The sequence below is a fragment of the Salmo trutta genome, chromosome 34, assembly GCF_901001165.1.
Source record: "Salmo trutta chromosome 34, fSalTru1.1, whole genome shotgun sequence".
In the NCBI taxonomy this organism is placed as follows: domain Eukaryota; kingdom Metazoa; phylum Chordata; class Actinopteri; order Salmoniformes; family Salmonidae; genus Salmo; species Salmo trutta.
Window position 1 is genome coordinate 5,642,682 of NC_042990.1, and position 27,761 is coordinate 5,670,442.

The window sequence follows — 27,761 nt, forward strand, 5'->3', positions numbered from 1 at the left end:
AGAGTAGCAATGATCTAGGGTTTTGCCAGCCCTGGTAGCGCAATCAATATGCTGATAGAATTTAGGGAGCCTTGTTTTCAGATTAGCCTTGTTAAAATCCCCAGCTACAATAAATGCAGCCTCAGGATATGTGGTTTCCAGTTTACATAGAGTGAAATGAAGTTCGTTCAGGGCCATCTGTGTCTGCTTGGGGGGGATGTATGCGGCTGTGATTATAATCGAAGAGAATTCTCTAGGTAGATAATGCGGTCAGCATTTGATTGTGAGGAATTCTATGTCAGGTGAACAGAAGGACTTGAGTTCCTGTATGTTGTTATGATCACACCACGTCTCGTTAATCATAAGGCATACACCCCCGCCCTTCTTCTTACCAGAAAGATGCTTGTTTCTGTCGGCGCGATGCGTGAAGAAACCAGCTGGCTATACCGACTCCGATAGCGTGTCTCGAGTGAGCCATGTTTCTGTGAAACGAAGAACGTTAGTCGTTGATGTCTCTCTGGAAGGCTACGTTCTCAAGAGACTGGACATTGCGCACCGCTCCCGAGCATACTACTCGCCAATGTGCCCGTCTACAGAACCTGACCAGAAGACCGCTCCGTCTGCCCCTTCTATGGCGTCGTTGTTTTGGGTCATCGGCTGGCTGGGATCTGATCCATTGTCCTGGGTGGTGGGAAAAACAGAGGATCCGCTTCGGGAAAGTCGTATTCCTGGTCGTAATGTTGGTGAGTTGACGTTGCTCTTATATCCAACCGTTCCTCCCGACTGTATGTAATAAAACCTAATATTACCTGGGGTAACAAAGTAAGAAATAACACGTAAAAAAACAAAATACTGCCTAGTTTCCTGGGAACGCGAAGCGAGGCGGCCATCTCTCTGTCGGCGCCGGAAGTTACCAACCAGAGTACTGACCACAACTACTATACTACAATCACACAACTAATTGACCACATGCACACACCTGCTGACCACCACAACTAACCGCAACCACACAACTGCTGACCACCACTACTAACCACACAGATGCTGACCACCACTACTAACCACAACCACACAACTGCTGACCACCACTACTAACCACAACCACACAACTGCTGACCACTACTAACCACACAACTGCTGACCACCACTACTAACCACAACCACACAGCTACTGACCACAAGACACAAGTACTGACATGCCCATACTGTAGGGCCCAGATAACCTGCTACACAATTACTGAACTCTACTGACAAACTACTAAACCACAAACTACTGTTAGCAACCACAAAAATACTGAGCAAAACCGCACCACGGCTGACCGCACCCACTACTAACCACAACCACACAGCTGCTGACCACCACAACCACACAGCTGCTGACCACCACAACCACACAGCTGCTGACCACCACAACCACACAGCTGTTGACCACCACAACCACACAGCTGCTGACCACCGCTTCTAACCACCGCTACTAACCGCACAACTGCTGGCCACCGCTACTAACCACAACCACACAACTGCTGACCACCACTACTAACCACACAACTGCTGACCACTGCAACCACGGCTGGCCGACCGCACCCACGGCTGGCTGACCAGCTGCTGCTGACCACCACTGCTAGCCACACAGCTGCTGACCACCACTGCCAACCACACAGCTGCTGACCACCACTCTTAACCACAACCACACAGCTGCTGACCACCACTACTAACCACAACCACACAGCTGCTGGCCACCGCTACTAACCACACAACTGCTGGCCACCGCTACTAACCATAACCACACAGCTGCTGACCACCACTGCTAACCATACATCTGCTGGCCACCACTACTAATCACAACCACACAGCTGCTGACCACTGCTACTAACCACAGAGCTGCTGACCACCGCTACTAACCACAACACAAGTACTGACATGTCCATACTGTAGAGCCCAAATAACCTGTTACACAACTACTGAACTCTACTGACAAATACTAAACCACAAACTACTATTCGCAACCACAAAAATACTGAGCAAAACCGCACCCACGGCTGGCCGACCGCACCCACGGCTGGCCGACCAGCTGCTGCTGACCACCACTGCTAACCACACAGCTGCTGACCACCACTGCTAACCACACAGCTGCTGACCACCGCTCTTAACCACAACCACACAGCTGCTGACCACCGCTCTTAACCACAACCACACAGCTGCTGACCACCGCTCTTAACCACAACCACACAGCTGCTGACCACCGCTCTTAACCACAACCACACAGCTGCTGACCACCGCTACTAACCACAACCACACAGCTGCTGACCACCGCTCTTAACCACAACCACACAGCTGCTGACCACCGCTACTAACCACAACCACACAGCTGCTGACCACCGCTACTAACCACAACCACACAGCTGCTGACCACCGCTACTAACCACAACCACACAGCTGCTGACCACCGCTACTAACCACAACCACACAGCTGCTGACCACCGCTACTAACCACAACCACACAGCTGCTGACCACCGCTACTAACCACAACCACACAGCTGCTGGCCACCGCTACTAACCACAACCACACAGCTGCTGACCACCGCTACTAACCACAACCACACAGCTGCTGACCACCGCTACTAACCACAACCACACAGCTGCTGACCACCGCTACTAACCACAACCACACAGCTGCTGACCACCGCTACTAACCACAACCACACAGCTGCTGACCACCGCTACTAACCACAACCACACAGCTGCTGACCACCGCTACTAACCACAACCACACAGCTGCTGGCCACCGCTACTAACCACAACCACACAGCTGCTGGCCACCGCTACTAACCACAACCACACAGCTGCTGGCCACCGCTATTAACCACAACCACACAGCTGCTGGCCACCGCTATTAACCACAACCACACAGCTGCTGGCCACCGCTATTAACCACAACCACACAGCTGCTGGCCACAGCTACTAACCACAACCACACAACTGCTGACCACCACTTCTAACCACACAGCTGCTGACCACCACTGCTAACCACACAGCTGCTGACCACCACTGCTAACCACACAGCTGCTGAACACCACTGCTAACCACACAGCTGCTGACCACCACTACTAACCACACAGCTGCTGACCACCACTGCTAACCACAACACAAGTACTGAACCACTTAACCAGAAATCTACTGAACCACACAACTGACCACAAGACACAAGTACTGACATGTCCATACTGTTGGGCCCAAATAACCTGCTACACAACTACTGAACTCTACTGACAAATAATAAACCACAAACTACTGTTAGCAACCACAAAAATACTGAGCAAAACCGCACCCACGGCTGGCCGACCGCACCCACGGCTGGCCGACCGCACCCACGGCTGGCCGACCGCACCCACGGCTGGCCGACCGCACCCACGGCTGGCCGACCGCACCCACGGCTGGCCGACCGCACCCACGGCTGGCCGACCGCACCCACGGCTGGCCGACCGCACCCACGGCTGACCGACCGCACCCACGGCTGGCCGAACGCACCCACGGCTGACCAAACAACTAATTACCACAAGCACACAACTGCTGACCGCTACTGACCAAAACTGTTGACCACAAGCACGCAACTGCCGACCACAACTAATTAACCACACAACTATTGACCACAACTATTGACAACAACCTCACAACTACTGACCACAGCTAATTAACCACACCACTATTGACCACAACTACTGACTACAACTATTGAACCACAGCTGCTGACCACAACTACTGACCACGTCCATACTGTAGGGCCCATCAAGGATATCTCCCTCGATCCTGACTAGTCCCTGCCGCTGAGTAAAATCCCCACAGCATGCTGCTGCCACCACCATTCCTCACCATAGGAATGGTGCAATGTTACCTCCAGACGTGACGCTTGACATTCAGGCCAAATAGTTTAATCTTGGTTCCATCAGACCAGAGAATCTTGTTTCTCGTGGTCTGAGAGTCCTTTAGGTGCCTTTTGGCAAACTCTCAGTGGGCTGTCGTGCCTTTTACTGAGGAGTATCTTCCCTCTGGCCATTCTACCATAAAGGCCTGATTGGTGCAGTGCTACAGAGATGGTTGTCCTTCTGGAAGGTTTTCCCATCTCCACAGAGGAACTCTGGAGCTCTGTCAGAGTGACCATCGGGTTCTTGGTCACCTCCCTCACCATGGCCCTTCTCCCCCGATTTGCTTAGTTTGGCTGTGCGGCCAGCTCTAGGAAGATTCTTGGTGGTTCCAAACTTGTTGCATTTAAGAATGATGGAGGCCACTGTGTTCTTGGGGACTTGAATGCTGCAGAATTGTTTCTGTACCCTTCCCCGGATCTGTGCCTTGACACAGTCTCATCTCAGAGCTCTTCGGACAATTCCTTTGACCGCAAGGCTTGTTTTTTGCTCTGACATGCACTGTCAACTGTGGGACCGTATATAGACAGGTGTGTGTGCTTTTCCACATGTCCAATCTTTTGAATTTACCACAGGTGGACTCCAAGTTGTCTCAACTTCTCAAGGATGATAATTGGAAACAGGATGCACCTGAGTTCAATTTAGTCTCATAGCAAAGGGTCTGAATACTTATGTAAATAAGGTATTTACATTTTTATAAATTAAAAATGTCTAAACCTGTTTTCGCTTTGTCATTATGGGGTATTGTGTGTTGATTTGAGTTTTTTTATTTGATCCGTTTTAGAATAAGGCTGTAACGTAACAATGTGGGAAAAGTCAAGGGGGCTGAATACTTTCCGACTGCACTGTATTTATGAAATAAGGGGTTAAATACATGTCAAAATTGTAATAGTTTTCTGATCTTATATTCCTCAGATATAGGACAGACACTACTGATCTTATATTCCTCAGATATAGGACAAACACTATAGAACAAACTTCCTTCAGATTTTTTGGTGGGACTGTTTATTCATGTATGAAGCTGTTATTCAATGTGTTTTTATGGGCTAATAGCAGTAAGGCCAAAATCACTGTTTAAAGAAAATATATATATATGCATGCATGCATGCATGCATGCATGCATATACATACATGCATATACATACATGCATACATGCATACAGACATACATACATACATACATACATACATACATACATACATACATACATACATACATACATACAGTACCAGTCTAACGTTTGTACACCTACTCATTCAAGGGTTTTTCTTTATTTTTAGATTTTCTACATTGTGGAATAATAGTGAAGACATCAAAACTATGAAATAACACACATGGAATCATGTAGTAACCAAGAAAGTGTTAAACAAATCAAAATATTTTTTCGATTTGAGATTATTTTGCCTTGATGACAGCTTTTCACACTCTTGGCATTCTTTCAACCAGCTTCATGGGGTAGTTACCTGGAATGCATTTCAATTAACAGATGTGCCTTGTTTAAAAGTAGATTTTTGGAATTGCTTTCCTTAATGCGTTAGGTAGGGGTGGTATACAGAGGGTAGCCCTATTTTGTAAAAGACCAAGTCCATATTCTGGCAAGAACAGCTCAAATAAGCAAAGAGAAATTAACTTATTCTCTGCAGCAGAGGTAACTCTGGGTCATCCTTTTCTTGTGGTGGCCCTCATAAGAGCCAGTTTCATCATAGCGCTTAATGGTTTTTGCGACTGCACTTGAAGAAACTTTCGAAGTTCTTGAAATTTTCCGATTGACTGACCTTCATGTCTTAAAGTAATGATGGACTGTCATTTCTCTTTGCTTATTTGAGCTGTTCTTGCCATAATATGGACTTGGTCTTTTACCAAATAGGGCTACCCTCTGTATACCACCCCTACCTTATCACAACACAACTGATCAGCGCAAACGCATTAAGTAGGAAAGAAATTTGACAAATGAACTTTTAACAAGGCACACCTGTTCATTGAAATGCATTCCAGGTGACTACCTCATCAAGCTGGTTGAGAGAATGCCAAGTGTGTACAAAGCTGTCAAGGCAAAGGGTGGCTACTTTGAAGAATCTCAAATAAAAAAATACATTTTGATTGAACACTTTTTGGGGGGTTTCTACATAATTCTATGCGTGTTATTTCATAGTTTTGATGTATTCACTATTATTCTACAATGTATAAAAAAAAATCAAGAAAAACCCTTGAATGAGTAGTTGTGTCCAAACTTTTGACTGGTACTGTATAAGTTTTCTTACCTTAACACTAGAACTGCCTTTCTGTATATTAGTACCCGCTAGAGAATGTCCAACTTTGCCGGGCGTACACTTTAGCATATGCAATAAAAACATTGTAGTCCAGTTCATCAACTTTATTTGTAGATTCCATTAATTATAGTCATAGTAATTAAAAAAGTGCAGTTACAGCTTCTTTTGACAGAGTAGAAATGAAAAATGTAATAATATAAATGGCAAGGTGCTTAGGTGAAATGATTTGCCGTTTTCCTTAACAAAAGCATCAGTGCATGAACAATTGTAAAGGAATTGCGTAAAGCAATATTTGTGGAAATATATTTGACAAGATACACTGTATTGTGCCCAAATACCCATGCCTTTACGCATGAAACAATTTCGTCTTCTCTTTATGCTTGGAGCTTTGTGTGAGCAATCCCCACAAACAAATGGCTTGCACTGCACACAGTTTTCATTGGCGGAGCCTCAAAGTCAATATCAGAATCAGATGACGACTCTTCATCAGCATCGTCGATTTCAAGCTCAATATCCGATTGTTTTTATCTGACTCCAACTCAACTAAATTCTGCAACATGTGCAATGCTGTCAGTGAGTCCATTCATTTTTGTTATTTTGGGTATTTTATTAGGAACTCTTTAGCTGTTGCAAAAGAAGCAGCTACTCTTCCTGGGGTCCACACAATACATGAAACATGACATAATACAGAACATTAATAGACAAACAGCTTAAGGACAGAACTACATAATTTTTTTTTAAAAGGCACACTTAGCTTGTGTGTATGCATTGATATGTAGGCTATCTAAGTCAAATAGGGGCGAGGGAGTTTTGCCGTGAGGTGTTGCTTTATCTTTTTTTTTTTTTTTTTTTACCAGGTTTGCTGTTTATTTGCACAATATGAGATGGAACGGAGTTCCATGCAATAATGGCTCTATATAATACTGTACACTTTCTTGAATTTGTTCTGGATTTGGGGACTGAAAAGACACCTGGTGGCATGTCTGGTGGGGCACGTGTGTGTGTGTGTGTGTGTGTGTGTGTGTCAGAGCTGTGTAAGTTGACTATGCAAACAATTTGGGAGTTTCAACACAATGTTTCTTATAAAAAGAAGTGACGCAGTCAGTCTCTCCTCAACTCTTAGCCAAAAGAGACCGGCATGCATAGTATTTATATCAGCCCTCTGATTACAATGAAGAGCAAGACCTGCTGCTCTGTTCTGGGCCAGCTGCAGCTTAACTAGGTCTTTCCTTGCAGCACTGGACCACACGACTGGACAGTAATCAAGATTAGACAAAACTAGAGCCTGCAGAACTTGCTTTTTGGAGTGTGGTGTCAAACAGAGCATCGCTTTATTACAGACAGACCTCTCCCCATCTTTACAACCATTGAGTCTATATGTTTTGACCATGACAGTTTACAATCTAAGGTAACACCAAGTAATTTAGTCTCTTGAACTTGTTCAACAGCCACACCATTCATTACCAGATTCAGCTGAGGTCTACAACTTAGGGAATGATTTGTACCAAATACAATGCGCTTAGTTCTAGAGATGTTCAGGACCAGTTTATTCCTGGCCACCCATTCCAAAACAGACTGCAACTCTCTAAGGTTTTCAGTGACTTCATTTTCTGTGGTTGCTGATGTTTTTGCTTGAATCATCAGCATACATGGACACATGTTTTGTTTAATGCCAGTGGCAGATCATTGGTAAAAATAGAAAACAGTAGAGGGCCTAGAGAGCTGCCCTGCGATACACCACACTTTACATGTTTGACATTAGAGAAGCTTCCATTAAAGAAAACCCTTTCAGTTTTATTAGATTGCCATATCGTGGATTCAGAGCTGAGGTTGAAAAGCCATAACACATACAGTTGAAGTCGGAAGTTTACATACACTTAGGTTGGAGTCAATAAAACTTGTTTTTCATTCACTCCATGTATTTCTTGTTAACAAACTATAGTTATGGCAAGTCGGTTAGGATGTCTACTTTGTGCATGACACAAGTCATTTTTCCAACAATTGTTTACAGACAGATTATTTCACTTATAATTCAATGTATCACAATTCTAGTGAGTCAGAAGTTTACATACACTAAGTTGACTGTGCCTTTAAACAGCTTGAAAAATTCCAGAAAAGGATGTCATGGCTTTAGAAGCTTCTGATAGGCTAATTTACATAATTTGAGTCAATTGGAGGTGTACCTGTGGATGTATTTCAAGGCCTACCTTCAAACTCAGTGCCTCATGGGAAAATCAAAAGAAATCAGCCAAGACCTCAGAAAACAATTGTAGACCTCCGTAAGTCTGGTTCATTCTTGGGAGCAATTTCCAAACGCCTGAAGGTACCACGTTCATCTGTACAAACAATAGTATGCAAGTATAAACACCATGGGACCACGCAGCCGTTATACCTCTCAGTAAGGAGACGAGTTCTTTCTCCAAGAGATGAACGTACTTTGGTGTGAAAAGTGCAAATCAATCCCAGAACAACAGCAATGGACCTTGTGAAGATGCTGGAGGAAACCGGTACAAAAGTATCTATATCCACAGTAAAACAAGTCCTATATCGACATAACCTGAAAGGCCACTCAGCAAGGAAAAAGCCACTGCTCCAAAACCGCCATAAAAAAGCCAGACTATGGTTTGCAACTGCACATGGGGACAAAGATCATACTTTTTAGAGAAATGTCCTCTGGTCTGATGAAACAAAAATAGAACTGTTTGGCCATCATGACCATCATTATGCTTGGAGGAAAAAGGGGAGGCTTGCAAGCTGAAGAACACCATCCCAACCTTGAAGCACGGGGGTGGCAGCATCATGTGGTGGGGGTGCTTTGCTGTAGTAGGGACCTGTGCACTTCACAAAATAGGTGGCATCATGAGGTAGGAAAATTATGTGGATATATTGAGCAACATCTCAAGACATCAGTCAGGAAGTTAAAGCTTGGTCGAAAAATGGGTATTCCAAATGGACAATGACCCCAAGCATACTTCCAAAGTTGTGGCAAAATGGCTTAAGGACAACAAAGTCAAGGTATTGGAGTGGCCATCACAAAGCCCTGACCTCAATCCTGTAGAAAATGTGTGGGCTGAACTGAAACAGCGTGTGCAAGCAAGGAGGCCTACAAACCTGACTCAGTATCACCAGCTCGGTCAGGAGGAATGGGCCAAAATTCACCCAACTTATTGTGGGAAGCTTGTAGAAGGCTACCCAAAACGTTTGACCCAAGTTAATTGAAAGGCAATACTACCAAATACTAATTGAGTGTATGTAAACTTCTGACCCATTGGGAATGTGATGAAAGAAATAAAAGCTGAAATAACATTTCACATTCTTAAAATAAAGTGGTGATCCTAACTGACCTAAGACGGCAAATTTTTACTAGGATTAAATTTGAGGAATTGTGAAAAACTGAGTTTAAATGTATTTGGCTAAGGTGTATGTAAACTGTATTTTATTTCAACAACCGCTTATGGTCAATAATATCAAGGGCTGCACTGAAATCTAACAGTACAGCTCCCACAATCTTCTTATCAATTTCTTTCAACCAATCGTCATTCATTTGTGTCAGTGCAGTACATGTTGAGTGCCCTTCTTTTTTAGGATGTCTTATATACTATTTTAGGCACAGCTGTTAGAATTTTGGTTTTCCTGCATATAGCCACTATATTGTGAAAACTGCACATATTGTGAACAATGTTTACGAATACAGCTTTAGCACAAAGTTCTACAGTATCTGTAAACATGTTGATGATCTTGTCCTGAAGTGTTTGTAAACACTGGTTACAGTAAAAAGCATCCTCTTGAGCAGACATCTTGATGAAAACCAGTCAATATTCAGGTCCCCAAGAAAGTAGATCTCTCTGTTTACATCACATATGCTGTGAAGCGTTTCACACACATTATTTAGATACTGACTGTTACCACTTGGTGGCGTATAGCAACTCCCCAAAAGAAAAGTCTTTAGATGTGCCACGTAAACCTTCAACCACAGCACTTCAATAACACTTGACATAAGATCTTCTCTAAGCATTACAGGAATATGGCTCTGTTTGTTTATATATATATATATATATATATATATATATATATATTATATATACACACACATAAGCATTTGTCTTCTATAGATGTTACAGCAGTAGCAATACAAGGATATATCATCAAATGAGTCTCAGAAATGGCTAATATGTTTGTTGTCTGATGTTAGCTAGTTATTGATTTCATGAACCTTATTTCTAAGGCTACTTATAGTAATATGGGCTATTTTCAGCCCTTTCCTGGGTAGCTTATCAGAGATAGACATAATACTGAAAAGAGCAAACAAAGCAAGAGAAAAAAATATTCATTCAACAGTCCATTAATCATTTGGTGTGTGTGTGTGTGTGTGTGTGTATGTGTGTGTGTGTGCTGCGGGGTTGAAGCTACAAACCCATAGGCTTTCCTCTCATCCCCTCCAGGCTACTGGGAGGGAGGGAGGGTGGACAATGAGCCTTGTTGTCAGGAACTTGACCACTATCAGCCTGGTCATGTCACCTGGGCCGGTGGTGGGTTTTCCAGTCCTGGTGGCGTGGTCCACCTCAATCTTCCTGTGGTCCATCTTCAATTTATCAGAGATCATTTTCCTCACTTTGTCCTCAGACTCTGTCTAGGTCTCGTGGAGATTCTGCAATTCCGTCCACAACCATGTTGTTCCGCCTTGATTGTCCATCGTTTTTTACCATTGATTTCACACACAGGGCTGATGTCCTCTCTCAATGACTTACAGATTGCTGTCATCTTGCCATTCTCCTGTTTCAACTCATCGAGCTGACCCTGGGAGAACTGCAAACTGTTCTTCAGGTCCTGGACCTCTCTGGTCAGGTTGTCCATTCTTTTATTAGTTGATTCCACCGGTATTTTGACAAAACACTTGAAGCTATTTTCTTGTTTTAACAACTACTTGTAGAAGTATGTTTGTTCGTTTAAAAATTACCTTCACGTGTGATAGACACCACTGTTCTCAACGGTACTCCCGCCGGCTTTGGTCTTTGTCATGGTAGCTAGCAACGTAGGTTACGCTGTTACTCCTCGCCGTTCCAGACAGGGCAGGTCACAGGGAAGATTGAAACAACAGGGATCGAGACAGGCACAAAGCCGGGACAATCTGCAGTCCCAGCCACAATGGCTAACCTCGTCGCTGGCTGCGTTCAAGCCCTCAAGAAAACCCCGCTAGCTTGATATGCGGCTAGCTGCAACGCCAAATAGCTCCTCAGACCTGTCCTTGGTCTGCAGGATCACTGGACAGAGGCTAGCAGTCCCAGAAACTGATGCCAACTGCATCGAGGGATCCAAACAAAAAAGTTTGCTAGCTACTAAGAACTTTCCAATACACTTTCAAAACAACAAACTTTTCAAAACGTCAAAACTGAGCTCTTCTGCGTTGTGTGTCACTGTTTTAGTTCGGCTTGCCATTGTGAACTACACAAGTTGTATGTTGTACTCTGTGTCTGATTTGACTCTCTTATAGGGAGATTATATACCATTTCCAGCCTTTCATAATAAAATAAATAGACCCATTCTTCATTACACTATTCTTCTAAATTCAATCTTCACCCTCGCCATTCAGATCAATCAAATTCAATCACTCTCTTCACCCTCACCATTCAGTTAATTGAAGTCAAATGCACTATTGTCAATTTCTATCGGCCATTCAGCCATTGATGAACATATTTTTATTTTGTTACTAGTTTTTGCTTAGTTGCCAGAGCAATACTGCTGCACTGAATGCATGAACAGCATGGATATTCTTGGGAAAAGTTACATTTGGAAATAGATCTTGAATGTTGAGTTATTTGACAAAGGTGATTGTTATAGACACTGCAGAATGTGCTCTTTCTGATAATGTATAGAAATCAAAATGTTTACCTGCATGTGACCTGAAGGAGGATTTGATAAAGTGATGCTCCTTTCCCTGTATCTCTCAATGTTCAATTTGACAACTAATACTATTGTCACTCATCAGATTGTCAATTTAATCTTGTCTATAGGCTAACTCTTATGTGTGAAATTAGTTTCGGTATAAATTCGGTGTAGTTTCGATGGGCAGGCTGACTCAAGGATATGTTTTGCAATATTCTAAAGGCCTAACTAATCCAATTTATTGTAAAGGAAACTAAAACATGCTACGTGGAAGCAAAATCACAATTTTGTAACATCTGTCAATTTTCAGATTTTGGGATATTTGCAACTATAACTTCCATACTTTCATAAGATGTACACATAAATCGGCATAATGTATACTCCAACTCAGTCAACTATACCTACCATACATTTATTTCTTGGTAGCATGTTTCATGTAGAACTATTTTTAAAACTGTCCATGTTGAATCATATGTGGCCGACTGGCTCAAATCGGTCTTAACCTCTTGCGTATATCCTACCACTGGGGGCGCCACAGCGCATTTTGGAAAAAATTCGTTCCCATTTTCAACGGCCTACTAATCAAACTCAGAAGCTAGGACATGCATATACTTATTTTATATGGATAGAAAACACCCTAAAGTTTCTGAAACTGTTTGAATGGTGTCTGTGAGTATAACAGAACTCGAATGGCAGTCAAAACCCCGAGACCGATTGAACCAGGAAGTGGGATTCTGAATTGTGGACTCGACTTCACAGCCTTCCCTGTAATTCACAACGTGAAAAAATGATAATTGAGCACTTTCCAGTGCATCCACTAGATGTCCCCAGTCTTTACAAAGTGTTTTGAAGCTTCTGCTGTCGAAACTCAGTGCAGGAGACGATGTGGCAATTGGTCACAGTAGGAGGGCCATCAGCATTGTGACGTCGGCGGCCGTGTCTGCCCCCACCTTTGGAAACGTTTTGAAACACAATGAAATCGTCCCACTCGAATCTGATTGGCTCTCTTGTTGAAACAGGCCCTGAAGATTAATGTTATACAACGTTTGACATGTTTGAACGAACCTAACGAAGGGAAAATAGTCATTTTTCGTTAGCCAAGTGCCGCGCACGGATCAACATTTGGTTACAGCCTTAGGACGCGCTAACAACAGCAAGCTAATGGAACATAAAGGATGGACTTTTTCGACCGAAAATACATTTGTCGTGGACCTGGGATTCCTGGAAGTGCTTTCTGATGAAGACAACTAAAGGTGAGGGATTATTGGCAATATTATACAAGATCAGATGTGATGTGCGATTGTTCCAAGATGGCGACGAGCTAGGCTTTCTAGCTCATTTTCTGAGTATCGCATCCCCTTTTATCTCAAAGTGTGATTACCCTGTAAAGTTAATTTAAAATCTGTTATGACGGGTGTTTTCAAGAGATATTCATCTATAAATCTTAGATTGACAATATAAAAAAAAAAAAATCGTTTTCGAATAGTAATTTATAAAATTGTAGCACTGTTTCCCGGGACGCATTTTATGAAAAAATAGTTAGTCAACGTCAGGTGCCGATGTAAAATGCTGTTTTTATATAGAAATATGACCTTTATTGAACAAAAGATTGCATGCTGTGTGTAACATGATGTCCTAGGTGTGTCATCTGATGAAGTTTGTAAAAGGTTAGTGCTGCATTTAGCTGTTTTTTGGTTATATGTGATGCATGTGCCTGGTCGGAAAATTCATATGATGCTACTTTTACCATGTACTCCTCTAACATAATCTAATATTGTGCTTTTCCTGTAAAACCTTTTTGAAATCGGACAACGAGGGTCGATTCAAGAGAGGTGTATCTATAAAACGATATGAGACAGTCCTATATTTGAAAAAAAATAAATATTGAATTTCGTTATGCTAATGTCGCTAGGAGTTTTTCGCTGGAAAATGATCCCGCTAACGGGATGAGAGTCTCGAGGTTTTAAGTATAAAAATTTGAAATTGTGTTTTTTACATTGGATAAAAGTAGAGACTCAGAGCTACAAAATGGTATATCATATACTACAGTTGAGGAACAATGGGAAAGTAAGTCATTCTGCTTTTAAACAATGACGCGGCTAATATATGGATTTTTCCCGCTTTCAATTTAAAAAAAAAAAAAAAACATTCTGTGATGTGCTCAGTTTTTTGGCGGCATGAAGCTTTCATTAACCAATGAAATTGCCGAACGGGTTACGGTCAAACAACTTTTTTGTTAACTGTTTAGATTAAATCGAGCGCTCTCAAACTTCCCATCATTCTGATTACGGTAGTCATTTTGTCACCCTCATCATGGCAAAGACACGGAGAAATGCATATGATGCAGCTTTCAAGTTGAAGGCGATTGATCTGGCTGTTGGAAAAGGAAATAGAGCTGCTGCACGGGAGCTTGGTCTTAATGAGTTGATGATAAGATGTTGGAAACAGCGGCGTGAGGAATTGACTCTAAAGCTTACTGCTAATTTTTTATTTTTTGTTACAAGCCGTGTTTCGTTAAAGCCTATTTATTTTTGTTACAAGCCATGTTTCGTTAAAGCCTATTTATTTTTGTTACAAGCCGTGTTTCGTTAAAGCCTGTGTAAAGTTAATTTGTTTCAATGTACCGGTAGGCACCTGCGGCTTATGGACATGTGCGGCTTATTTATGTTCAAAATTTAAAAAATCAAAAAAAATCAGTGGGTGCGGCTTATATTCAGGTGCGCTTAACCTCTCTAGGGTCGGCGGGATGAAATCGTCCCACCTACGTAACAGCCAGTGGAATCCTGTGGCGCGTTATTCAAATACCTTAGAAATGCTATTACTTCAATTTCTCAAACATATGACTATTTTACACCATTTTAAAGACAAGACTCTCGTTAATCTAACCACACTGTCCGATTTGAAAAAGGCTTTACAACGAAAGCAAAACATTAGATTATGTCAGCAGAGTACCCAGCCAGAAATAATCAGACACCCATTTTTCAAGCTAGCATATAATGTCACAAAAATCCAGAAGACAGCTAAATGCAGCACTAACCTTTTGATGATCTTCATCAGATGACACACCTAGGACATTATGTTATACAATACATGCATGTTTTGTTCAATCAAGTTCATATTTATATCAAAAACCAGCTTTTTACATTAGCATGTGACGTTCAGAACTAGCATACCCCCCGCAAACTTCCGGTGAATTTACTAAAAATTTACTAAATTACTCACGATAAACGTTCACAAAAAGCATAACAATTATTTTAAGAATTAAAGATACAGAACTCCTCTATGCACTCGATATGTCCGATTTTAAAATAGCTTTTCGGTGAAAGCACACTTTGCAATATTCTAAGTAGATAGCCCGGCATCACAGGGCTAGCTATTTAGACACCCAGCAAGTTTAGCACTCACCAAAGTCAGATTTACTATAAGAAAAATGTTAATACCTTTGATGTTCTTCGTCAGAATGCACTCCCAGGACTTCTACTTCAATAACAAATGTTGGTTTGGTCCCAAATAATCCATAGTTATATCCAAATAGCGGCGTTTTGTTCGTGCGTTCAAGACACTATCCGAATGGTAAAGAAGGGTGACGAGCACGACGCATTTCGTGACAAAAAAATTCTAAATATTCCATTACCGTACTTCGAAGCATGTCAACCGCTGTTTAAAATCAATTTTTATGCTATTTTTCTCGTAAAAAAGCGATAATATTCCGACCGGGAAAGCGTGTTTAGGTTCACAGACGAAAGAAAATAAAACATGGGGTCGACTCGTGCATGCGCCTCAGCCCATTGTCCTCTGATAGAGCACTTGCCAAAAGCGCTAATGTGTTTCAGCCTGGGGCTGGAATTACATCATTCAGCTTTTTCCCGCCTTCTGAGAGCCTATGGGAGCCGTAGGAAGTGTCACGTTACAGCAAAGATCCTCAGTCTTCAATAAACAGAGTCAAGAAGCTCAAGGAATGGTCAGACAGGCCACTTCCTGTAAGGAATCTTCTCAGGTTTTTGCCTGCCATATGAGTTCTGTTATACTCAGACACCATTCAAACAGTTTTAGAAACTTTAGGGTGTTTTCTATCCAAAGCCAATAATTATATGCATATTCTAGTTTCTGGGCAGTAGTAATAACCAGATTAAATCGGGTACGTTTTTTATCCGGCCGTGTAAATACTGCCCCCTACCCCCAACAGGTTAATAGTCCGGAAATTACGGTAGATGGCCAGACTGAATTTACAAACGCACCTGAAGTGGTTACTTGCATAGTGGAGTCTTTTCTTCAGACATGTAGCTAGCTAGCTAGGTAAACAATGATCCGTAATCCCAACTCATGAAGTTACTAGCCTGCATGAATCTGCATGTAGCTAAACAACCAGGTTCAATGTTAGCTAGCTAACATTAGGCTATAACTCGCCAAGCAAATGGCTCTGAGATACGAATAATAAGATCATACACGTAACGTTAGCTAGCGAGCCAGCCAGCTAACAGCACATTTTAACTTGAAATTGAACCACCACCTGTCACAATTAGAAACGTGTAATATTTGAAAATGTAGCTGGCTCGACTATCTTACCTGTATACATCATTCATGGGTGGACGCGTTTCCTGTCGGATGCCATGGTTGCCCTTAGTTTGAAGATGTAATCCGGAGACTGTTGTTTTCTCCTTAGCTATCATACTCGAATTCACTGATTTCAAAACACGGTCCTCCAGAAAGTGGTGAGCATCCGTTTTACTACACGATACATAAAAAAAGCAGCTTTAGACAGGATTACCTACACATACTGACCAGCTCAAATAGACAGAAGCATGCTATATGGCAGACCAATCCAAACTCATATCTCGGCATGTCTAGCCCACTCATTATCTCAGCCAATCATGGCTAGCGGGATGGTTTTATTTTTTAATAAAATGTAACGTTTATTTAACTAGGCAAGTCAGTTAACCTCTCGAGGGTAGGTGGCACCAAATCGTCCCACCTACGTAACAGCCAGTGGAATCCTGTGGCGCGTTATTCAAATACCTTAGAAATGCTATTACTGCAATTTCTCAAACGTATGACTATTTTACAGCATTTTAAAGACAAGACTCTCGTTAATCTAACCACACTGTCCGATTTCAAAAAGGCTTTACAACGAAAGCAAAACATTAGATTATGTCAGCAGAGTACCCAGCCAGAAATAATCAGACACCCATTTTTCAAGCTAGCATATAATGTCACAAAAACCCAAACCACAGCTAAATGCAGCACTAACCTTTGATGATCTTCATCAGATGACACACCTAGGACATTATGTTATACAATACATGCATGTTTTGTTCAATCAAGTTCATATTTATATCATAAACCAGCTTTTTACATTAGCATACCCCCCGCAAACTTCCGGCGAATTTACTAACAATTTACTAAATTACTCACGATAAACGTTCACAAAAAGCATAACAATTATTTTAAGAATTATAGATACAGAACTCCTCTTTGCACTCGATATGTCCGATTTTAAAATAGCTTTTTGGTGAAAGCACATTTTGCAATATTCTAAGTAGATAGCCCGGCATCACAGGGCTAGCTATTTAGACACCCAGCAAGTTTAGCCTTCACCAAACTCCGATTTACTATTAGAAAAGTTTGATTACCTTTGGTGTTCTTCGTCAGAATGCACTCCCAGGACTTCTACTTCAATAACAAATGTTGGTTTGGTCCCAAATAATCCATAGTTATGTTCAAACAGCGGCGTTTTGTTCGTGCGTTCAAGACACTATCCGAGTGGTAAATAAGGGTTACGAGTATGACGCGTTTCGTGACAAAAAAATTCTAAATATTCCATTACCGTACTTCGAAGCATGTCAACCGCTGTTTAAAATCAATTTTTATGCCATTTTTCTCGTAAAAAAGCGATAATATTCCGACCGGGAATCTGCGTTTAGGTAAATAGACGAAAGAAAATAAAGCACGGGATCGACTCGTGCACGCGCCTAAGCCCATTATCCTTTTATCGTCCACTTGCCAAAAGCGCAAATGTGTTTCAGCCTGGGGCTGGAATGACATCATTCAGCTTTTTCCCGGGCTCTGAGAGCCTATGAGAGCTGTAGGAAGTGTCACGTTACAGCAAAGATCCTCAGTCTTCAATAAACAGAGACAAGAAGAACAAGATATTGTCAGAGGGCACTTCCTTTAAGGAATCTTCTCAGGTTTTTGCCTGCCATATGAGTTCTGTTATACTCACAGACACCATTCAAACAGTTTTAGAAACGTTAGGGTGTTTTCTATCCAAAGCCAATAATTATATGCATATTCTAGTTACTGGGTAGGAGTAGTAACCAGATTAAATAGGGTACGTTTTTTTTTCCGGCTGTGTAAATACTGCCCCCTAGCCCTAACAGGTTAAGAACAAATTCTTATTTACAATGACGGCCTCCCGGGGAACAGTGGGTTAACTGCCTTGTTCAGGGGCAGAACAAGAGATTTTTACCTTGTCAGCTTGGGGATTCAATCCAGCAACCTTTCGGTTACTGGCCCAATGCTCTAACCACTAGGCTACCTGCCGCTGTCTTTTCTGTGGCTAAACCAACTAGGCTCGTAATTTCACAATTTTATTTGTATTTACAGATGGCATACAAGCTTGTTATTAAGGCACATGAAAGTTCACATGTTCAAGAAGGCATTTCTGTCAAACGCATTTTCCTTGTTTGAAAATATCTCCCACAAAGAATCCACGAAAGAGAGACAAAATTAGAAAATCTTGAAGAATTATACCTACAGTATGTGAATAGAAATAGTCAGCCAATGTGAAAAAAGCAGTGAATGAAAGAAAAATGTGTCTGATCAGCCGATCGAGGCAGTGGCAGTACAAGTAGAGGAGGAAAAGGAGGTAGCCGGCAGCAGCATGTCGAGACGCAAATTAGTTGAGATTAAGATAACAACTAGCAGCGATCATCCAGACAGCAGACAGCCAAAAGTGGCTTTTATTCCACGTCACAAATAAACCAATTTGTACATGATTTAATTTACCTTAAGTGTCTCAACATTGGACTGAAAATCACCGTAGACCCCACCAACCAGTGATTCTGTAATTCTGTCATGGTAGAATGTGCAGACTGTGAAGGTGATCGTGATGAATTTAGGAGGAGTGTTTACTCTTCCTCCAGGCTGCAGGAGTGCTCCAGGGGAGATGTGGCATTTGATATAAATGTGAGGATGGTTCTTCTAGCCCACAAACTTGGACTTGGTTATGCAACTCTAAAGAAAATAAGCAAAGTCCCAGGGATTCCTGCGACATGACAGGAAAATGACAGGTAAAATAAAAAGGGAGAGTAGCCCATTATTGTCAAGTGACTTGCTGTGTATAAATAATAATTATTTCCTTGCTCCAGCAAATGTATTAAAAGTGAAATAGGAAAACATAACTATACTATGAGACTGTCACATAGGCCTACAGTGTCAAAGGGCTGTAGCCTAATGTGATATGTGAGAAATTAGCTTTGCATGAAGTAAATACATGCTCATATGCTAATATTTACAAAAGGTAACATGCTGATATTTAGATATGCAGTTATGACTGTAATGTCGACAGACATAAGTACGTTCCCCCCCACTTTAGTTGCAGTGATTCAGAGAGAGCTACAGTCAGTAGAGAGTGCTGCAAAGATTAGAAGAGCATACGCAGATATAGAACCAGACATAACAGAGTTACTGAAGGATGATACAGATATAGAACCAGACATAACAGAGTTTACTGAAGGAAGATACAGATAAATACCCAGACATAGCAGAGTTTACTGAAGGAGGATACAGATATAGACCCAGACATAAGAGTTTCTGAAGGAGGATGATGATACAGATATAGAACCAGACATAACAGAGTTACTGAAGGAGGAGGAGGACGCAGATATAGAACCAGAGATAACAGAGTTTCTGAAGGAGGATACAGAAATAGACCCAGACATAACAGAGTTACTGAAGGAGGATACAGATCTAGAACCAGACATAACAGAGTTACTGAAGGAGGATACAGATATAGAACCAGACATAACAGAGTAACTGAAGGAGGATACAGATAAAGACCCAGACATAACAGAGTTACTGAAGGAGGAGGAGGAGGACGCAGATATAGAACCAGAGATAACAGAGTTTCTGAAGGAGGATACAGATATAGACCCAGACATAACAGAGTTACTGAAGGAGGATACAGATATAGACCCAGACATAACAGAGTTACTGAAGGAGGAGGAGGAGGACGCAGATATAGAACCAGACCTAACAGAGTTACTGAAGGAGGATACAGATATAGAACCAGACCTAACAGAGTTACTGAAGGAGGATACAGATATAGAACCAGACATAACAGAGTAACTGAAGGAGGATACAGATAAAGACCCAGACATAACAGAGTTACTGAAGGAGGATACAGATATAGACCCAGACATAACAGAGTTACTGAAGGAGGATACAGATATAGACCCAGACATAGCAGAGTTTCTGAAGGAGGATGAGGATATAGAACCAGACATAACAGAGTTACTGAAGGAGGATGAGGATATAGACCCAGACATCACATAGTTACTGAAGGAGGATACAGATATAGAACCAGACCTAACAGAGTTACTGAAGGAGGATACAGATATAGACCCAGACATAACAGAGTTACTGAAGGAGGATGACGATATAGAACCAGACATAACAGAGTAACTGAAGGAGGATACAGATAAAGACCCAGACATAACAGAGTTACTGAAGGAGGAGGAGGAGGACGCAGATATAGAACCAGAGATAACAGAGTTTCTGAAGGAGGATACAGATATAGACCCAGACATAACAGAGTTACTGAAGGAGGATACAGATATAGACCCAGACATAACAGAGTTACTGAAGGAGGAGGAGGAGGACGCAGATATAGAACCAGACCTAACAGAGTTACTGAAGGAGGATACAGATATAGAACCAGACCTAACAGAGTTACTGAAGGAGGATACAGATATAGAACCAGACATAACAGAGTAACTGAAGGAGGATACAGATAAAGACCCAGACATAACAGAGTTACTGAAGGAGGATACAGATATAGACCCAGACATAACAGAGTTACTGAAGGAGGATACAGATATAGACCCAGACATAGCAGAGTTACTGAAGGAGGATGAGGATAAAGACCCAGACATAGCAGAGTTTCTGAAGGAGGATGAGGATATAGAACCAGACATAACAGAGTTACTGAAGGAGGATGAGGATATAGACCCAGACATCACATAGTTACTGAAGGAGGATACAGATATAGAACCAGACCTAACAGAGTTACTGAAGGAGGATACAGATATAGACCCAGACATAACAGAGTTACTGAAGGAGGATGACGATATAGAACCAGACATAACAGAGTTACTGAAGGAGGATGAGGATATAGACCCAGACATCACATAGTTACTGAAGGAGGATACAGATATAGAACCAGACATAACAGAGTTACTGAAGGAGGATACAGATAAAGACCCAGACATAACAGAGTTACTGAAGGAGGATACAGATATAGAACCAGACATAAGAGTTACTGAAGGAGGATGAGGATATAGAACCAGACATAAGAGTTACTGAAGGAGGATACAGATATAGACCCAGACATAGCAGAGTTACTGAAGGAGGATACAGATATAGACCCAGACATAAGAGTTACTGAAGGAGGATGAGGATATAGAACCAGACATAAGAGTTACTGAAGGAGGATACAGATATAGACCCAGACATAGCAGAGTTACTGAAGGAGGATGAGGATATAGACCCAGACATCACATAGTTACTGAAGGAGGATACAGATATAGAACCAGACCTAACAGAGTTACTGAAGGAGGATACAGATATAGACCCAGACATCACATAGTTACTGAAGGAGGATGAGGATAAAGACCCAGACATAGCAGAGTTACTGAAGGAGGATGAGGATAAAGACCCAGACATAACAGAGTTACTGAAGGAGGATGAGGATAAAGACCCAGACATAGCAGAGTTACTGAAGGAGGATACCGATCTAGAACCAGACATAGCAGAGTTTCTGAAGGAGGATGAGGATAAAGACCCAGACATAGCAGAGTTACTGAAGGAGGATGAGGATAAAGACCCAGACATAGCAGAGTTTCTGAAGGAGGATGAGGATATAGACCCAGACATCACAGAGTTTCTGAAGGAGGATGAGGATGAGGATATAGAACCAGACATAACAGAGTTACTGAAGGAGGATGAGGATATAGACCCAGACATCACATAGTTACTGAAGGAGGATACCGATCTAGAACCAGACATAACAGAGTTACTGAAGGAGGATACAGATCTAGAACCAGACATAACAGAGTTTCTGAAGGAGGATACAGATATAGAACTAGACATAACAGAGTTACTGAAGGAGGATGAGGATACAGATACAGTGAGGGAAAAAAGTATTTGATCCCCTGCTGATTTTGTACGTTTGCACACTGACAAAGAAATTATCAGTCTATAATTTTAATGGTAGGTTTATTTGAACAGTGAGAGACAGAATAACAACAAAAAAATCCAGAAAAACGCATGTTAAAAATGTTATAAATTGATTTGCATTTTAATGAGGGAAATAAATATTTGACCCACACTCAATCAGAAACATTTCTGGCTCCCAGGTGTCTTTTATACAAGTAAAGAGCTGAGATTAGGAGCAAACTCTTAAAGGGAGTGCTCCTAATCTTAGTTTGTTACCTGTATAAAAGACACCTGTCCACAGAAGCAATCAATCAGATTCCAAACTCTCCACCATGGCCAAGACCAAAGAGCTCTCCAAGGATGTCAGGGACAAGATTGTAGACCTACACAAGGCTGGAATGGGCTACAAGACCATCGCCAAGCAGCTTGATGAGAAGGTGACAACAGTTGGTGCGATTATTCGCAAATGGAAGAAACCCAAAAGAACTGTCAATCTCCCACAGCCTGGGGCTCCATGCAAGATCTCACCTCGTGGAGTTGCAATGATCATGAGAATGGTGAGGAATCAGCCCAGAACTACACGGGAGAATTTTGTCAATGATCTCAAGGCAGCTGGGACCATAGTCACCAAGAAAACAATTGGTAACACACTACGCCGTGAAGGATTGAAATCCTGCAGCGCCCGCAAGGTCCCCCTGCTCAAGAAAGCACATATATATGCCCGTCTGAAGTTTGCCAATGAACATCTGAATGATTCAGAGGACAACTGTGTGAAAGTGTTGTGGTCAGATGAGACCAAAATGGAGCTCTTTGGCATCAACTCATCTCGTCGTGTTCGGAGGAGGAGGAATGCTGCCTATGACCCCAAGAACCACATCCCCACCGTCAAACATGGAGGTGGAAACATTATGCTTTGGGGGTGTTTTTCTGCTAAGGGGACAGGACAACTTCACTGCATCAAAGGGATGATGGATGGGGCCATGTACTGTCAAATCTTGGGTGAGAACCTCCTTCCCCCAGCCAGGACATTGAAAATGGGTCGTGGATGGGTATTCCAGCATGACAATGACCCAAAACACATGGCCACGGCAACAAAGGAGTGGCTCAAGAAGAAGCACATTAAGGTCCTGGAGTGGCCTAGCCAGTCTCCAGACCTTAATCCCATAGAAAATCTGTGGAGGGAGCTGAAGGTTTCGAGTTGCCAAACGTTAGCCTCAAAACCTTAATGACTTGGAGAAGATCTGCAAAGAGGAGTGGGACAAAATCCCTCCTGAGATCTGTGCAAACCTGGTGGCCAACTACAAGAAACGTCTGACCTCTGTGATTGCCAACAAGGGTTTTGCCACCAAATACCAAGTCATGTTTTGCAGAGGGGTCAAATACTTATTTCCCTCATTAAAATGCAAATCAATTTATAACATTTTTGACATGCGTTTTTCTGGATTTTTTGCTGTTGTTCTGTCTCTCACTGTTCAAATAAACCTACCATTAAAATTATAGACTGATCATTTCTTTGTCAGTGGGCAAACGTACAAAATCATCAAGGGATCAAATACTTTTTTCCCTCACTATAAGGACAACTCAGAATATGCTATTCTATTCCTCTGAAATAGGATACATTTTCTTCATATCATGTTTCTTTAATAATGGATTTATTGTGTTGGTTTAGGCTATATTAAATGTATTTATTAGACTTGTGACAAATGGAATGTTAGCTAAAATGACTGGTAGTCAGACTAGTAGAGCAGAGAATACGTGGAGAATAAACACGTGTAGGTGTTCCGCACATGCGCATAAGCTTCTTTAGTCCGGGGGGGGGGGGGGGGGGGGGGGGGTTCGGATCCGAAGCCACTCTGATCCTTCAAACCCACTTCAGAAATGTTTACATTCATGTTAAACCATCGCCTAATACCTTCCAGAACTCTATATTGTTCTTTTTAAAGCATTTACAGCTTTGAGGTTCTCATGAAAACCGAGATATAAAGTGCATTTGTTATTGTTTGTTAGTTTTAACATTTCCTCTCTCTTGTGGTTTGTTTTTCACAGCTGCAGATCAATCAGTCCATCATCTTCTGTAACTCCACCCAGAGAGTTGAGCTGCTAGCCAAGAAGATCACCCAGCTGGGCTACTCCTGCTTCTACATCCACGCCAAGATGATGCAGGTGAGCCATTTAGATTCACGCTTATTGTCCTACAAGAGAAAAATCTGCATCCTCCTGAAAAGAGGTTAAACATTATCGGGTTGGAACCAAAATTATTTTCCAATCGTTTTCGTTCTGAACAGATTTTTGTTGTTTTTCCGTTCCACTGTTCCGACCAGAAAATTAAAGTTCTGAACGGGTTCGTACAAAAAATAAATAACGGTTTATATCGTTCCTTTATGTTCCTTTTTTATACCTCTGAAATATTTTTCTTTTTTTACATTTACTGTGCCTTCAGAAAGTATTCACGCACCCACCCACAGACACATATGTATTAATTCCCACTGTTGGCAGTTGATGTTATTCTTCAATATCACAGACCCCAAAGCAAATCAGGGGGAGGAAAATAGGTTTATTCAAAGAGGACAAATCATGCTTGGAAGTAGATGGTCATTTCTTCCCTGTCCTCAGGGATTCTCTCCACAGAACAAGCTGACAGGGTGTAATTTATAACTCCCAGCCCTAGCCTGTGGTTGACCAATTACACTTTTTTTGCAGTAAAATATGGCCAATGGCCAAATAACAAGTATCTTGCTCCAGTACAGCCGATTCAGACCAATGAAAACGTGGCACATGTAGCTAGGAGTCCAGGACTGACATTCCTACACAGATTCTAAACAGATGTTGAACTGAAAAGCAACTATTTCTATTGATAATTCCCTGTTGATCGTTAGTACTCTCTTGACCTTTAGTCTTCCTAACCTTTAGTCCTCTCATCCTTTGCATTGTGTATTTATCTTCAAAATATTCTTACACCACCCACACACACACGTGTTTCACCTAACCTCATGACCTAAAACACACATTGCTCTAAATGTCATAACCCTCTGAAGTCTTCAGTGGTGTTATGTGGACTGTGTCAATGTGCATTCCATAGGAAGTGCATCCCTATTGATAAAACTATCACAAATGTGTGGTTGTGTTGGACATGTGAAGCATGCACTTCTATGTTTCCGTTCCACTCATTGGATGATTCCGACTGTGTATCTCTCTTAATTGGGCAGGATATGAACCCTGATAACATGGTCTTTAACCAATTTCTATATAAATGAAGCGAACAATAAATATAATGATTGTGTTGATCCTGATTCAAATTTCCTGAATTTTACCAGAGATGACGATCACTTGTGATTACTATCATGTTAAAAGATGTAACAACCTGTATAACAGTCGATCTAATTCCAAGACAAGCTTATTTTCTACCTTTCATTTGAACGTTCGCGGTCTTCCTAAAAATCATGACCACTTTGTTCATTATCTGTCTTCTCTCTATCATGAATAATTGCATTGTTGCCCTTTCAGAAGCATGGTTGACTGAAGAGACTTATGACATGTCTCCTAATGTTGTTCACCACTGTACAACATAAAGTGGGAGGAGGAGTGTCCATTTCTGTTCATAAAGTATCTTGCACTTACATCTGATTACATTGATGTTGAATCTCTTTTCATACAAATTCTCTCCTGTTCATTTTTGAGTGGTAAAGTGGTATTGCATCCATCTACCCGATTCCAATATTGGGAGTTTAATTTGTCCTTGCATCTACCTTGGATTTGATTAATAATGAAGATCCAATTGGTTTTCTATTGGATGATTACAACATAAACTTATTGAAGAGAACCACTCAATGACATCTGACTTGTTGAATACTTTATAGTCCAGCTATCTGTATTCCCTCATCTGTAAGACCACAGACTGACCCGTTTATCTGTATCCCCTCATCTATAAGACCACAGAGTGACCAGTTCATCTGACTTGTTGAATACTTTATACTCCATCTATCTGTATCCCCTCATCTATAAGACCACAGACTGACCAGTTCGTCTGCCACCCTTATTGATCATATTTTTACAAATTATTTTAATAATGTGGCTAATACGGGTATACTTTATACTGACATTTCTGACCACTTTCCAATTTTCCACTTCTCTTTGGCCGTTGGAAATGAACAGATAGTATTGATAAGTAGCAGTAGATGTAGAATATTTAACTAAATTAATTGTGAGCGCTTTAAGATCAGCAGCAGGTCATGATGAGATTGGGGCCTTTTTGGTGAAATCAGTGTCTTCCTCGATTAATGAGCCTCGCAAACTCGTAATGTTCCTAAATATTTGATATTTACAAATGATCGCCCAATATCTGTACTACCATGTTTTTTACAGAATCCTTGAAAAATGTGTCTATGAGAATATTGAAACCTTTAAATCAACACTGTATTCTATATGAGCTAAAATATGGTTTTCGTAAAAACTACTCCATACATATGGCTCTTTTGCAACTTGTGGATAAAATATTTACAGCCCTAAACAACTATGAATACTCTCTTGACATCTTTTAAGATGTATCCAAAGCGTTTGACATGGTTGATCATGAAATATTAATTTCTAGATTGCAATACTATGGTTTTCATGATTATACATATAATTGGTTATATAATTATGTTTATGATAGAGAACAATTTGTTTATGCAAACGGCTGTGCATCTACCAGGGCCAAGATATTCTGTGACATGCCACAGCGTTCGATAATTGGACCTTTGTTGTCCCCAATCTACTGTGTATCCGGAAAGTATTCAGACCCCTTGACTTTTTCCACATTTTGTTATGTTACAGCCTTATTCTAAAATGTATTAAATCTTTTTTTTCCCTCATCAATCTACACACAATACCCCATAATGACAAAGCAAATACAGGTTTTAGAAATGTTTGCAAAAAATACATAAAAATGAAATATAGCATTTACATAAGTAGTCATACCGTTTACTCAGTACTTTGTTGAAGCACCTTTGGCAGTGATTACAGCCTCGAGCCTTCTTGGGTGTGACGCTACAGGTTTGGCACACCTGTATTTGGGAAGTTCCTCCCATTCTTCTCGGCAGATCCTCTAAAGCTCTGTCAGATTGGATGGGGAGCGTCGCTGCACAGCTATTTTCAGGTTTCTCCACAGATGTTAGATCGGGTTCAAGTCCGGGCTCTGGCTGGGCCACTCAAGGACATTGAGACTTGTCCCGAAGCCACTGCTGTGTTGACTTGGCTTTGTGCTTAGGGTTGTTATTCTGTTGGAAGGTGAACCT

General features: G+C 41.5%; 1 protein-coding gene across 1 annotated transcript in view; it reads left to right on the forward strand.

The window, feature by feature from the left end:
- The window catches only part of LOC115173390 (probable ATP-dependent RNA helicase ddx6), a 68,976-nt gene that overhangs the window by 28,451 nt on the left and 12,764 nt on the right, over positions 1–27,761 (forward strand). The window contains exon 10 of the mRNA XM_029731424.1: positions 24,535–24,651. Within this exon, the coding sequence (XP_029587284.1) occupies positions 24,535–24,651 (117 nt within the window). The remainder of the gene's footprint in view (positions 1–24,534; positions 24,652–27,761) is intronic.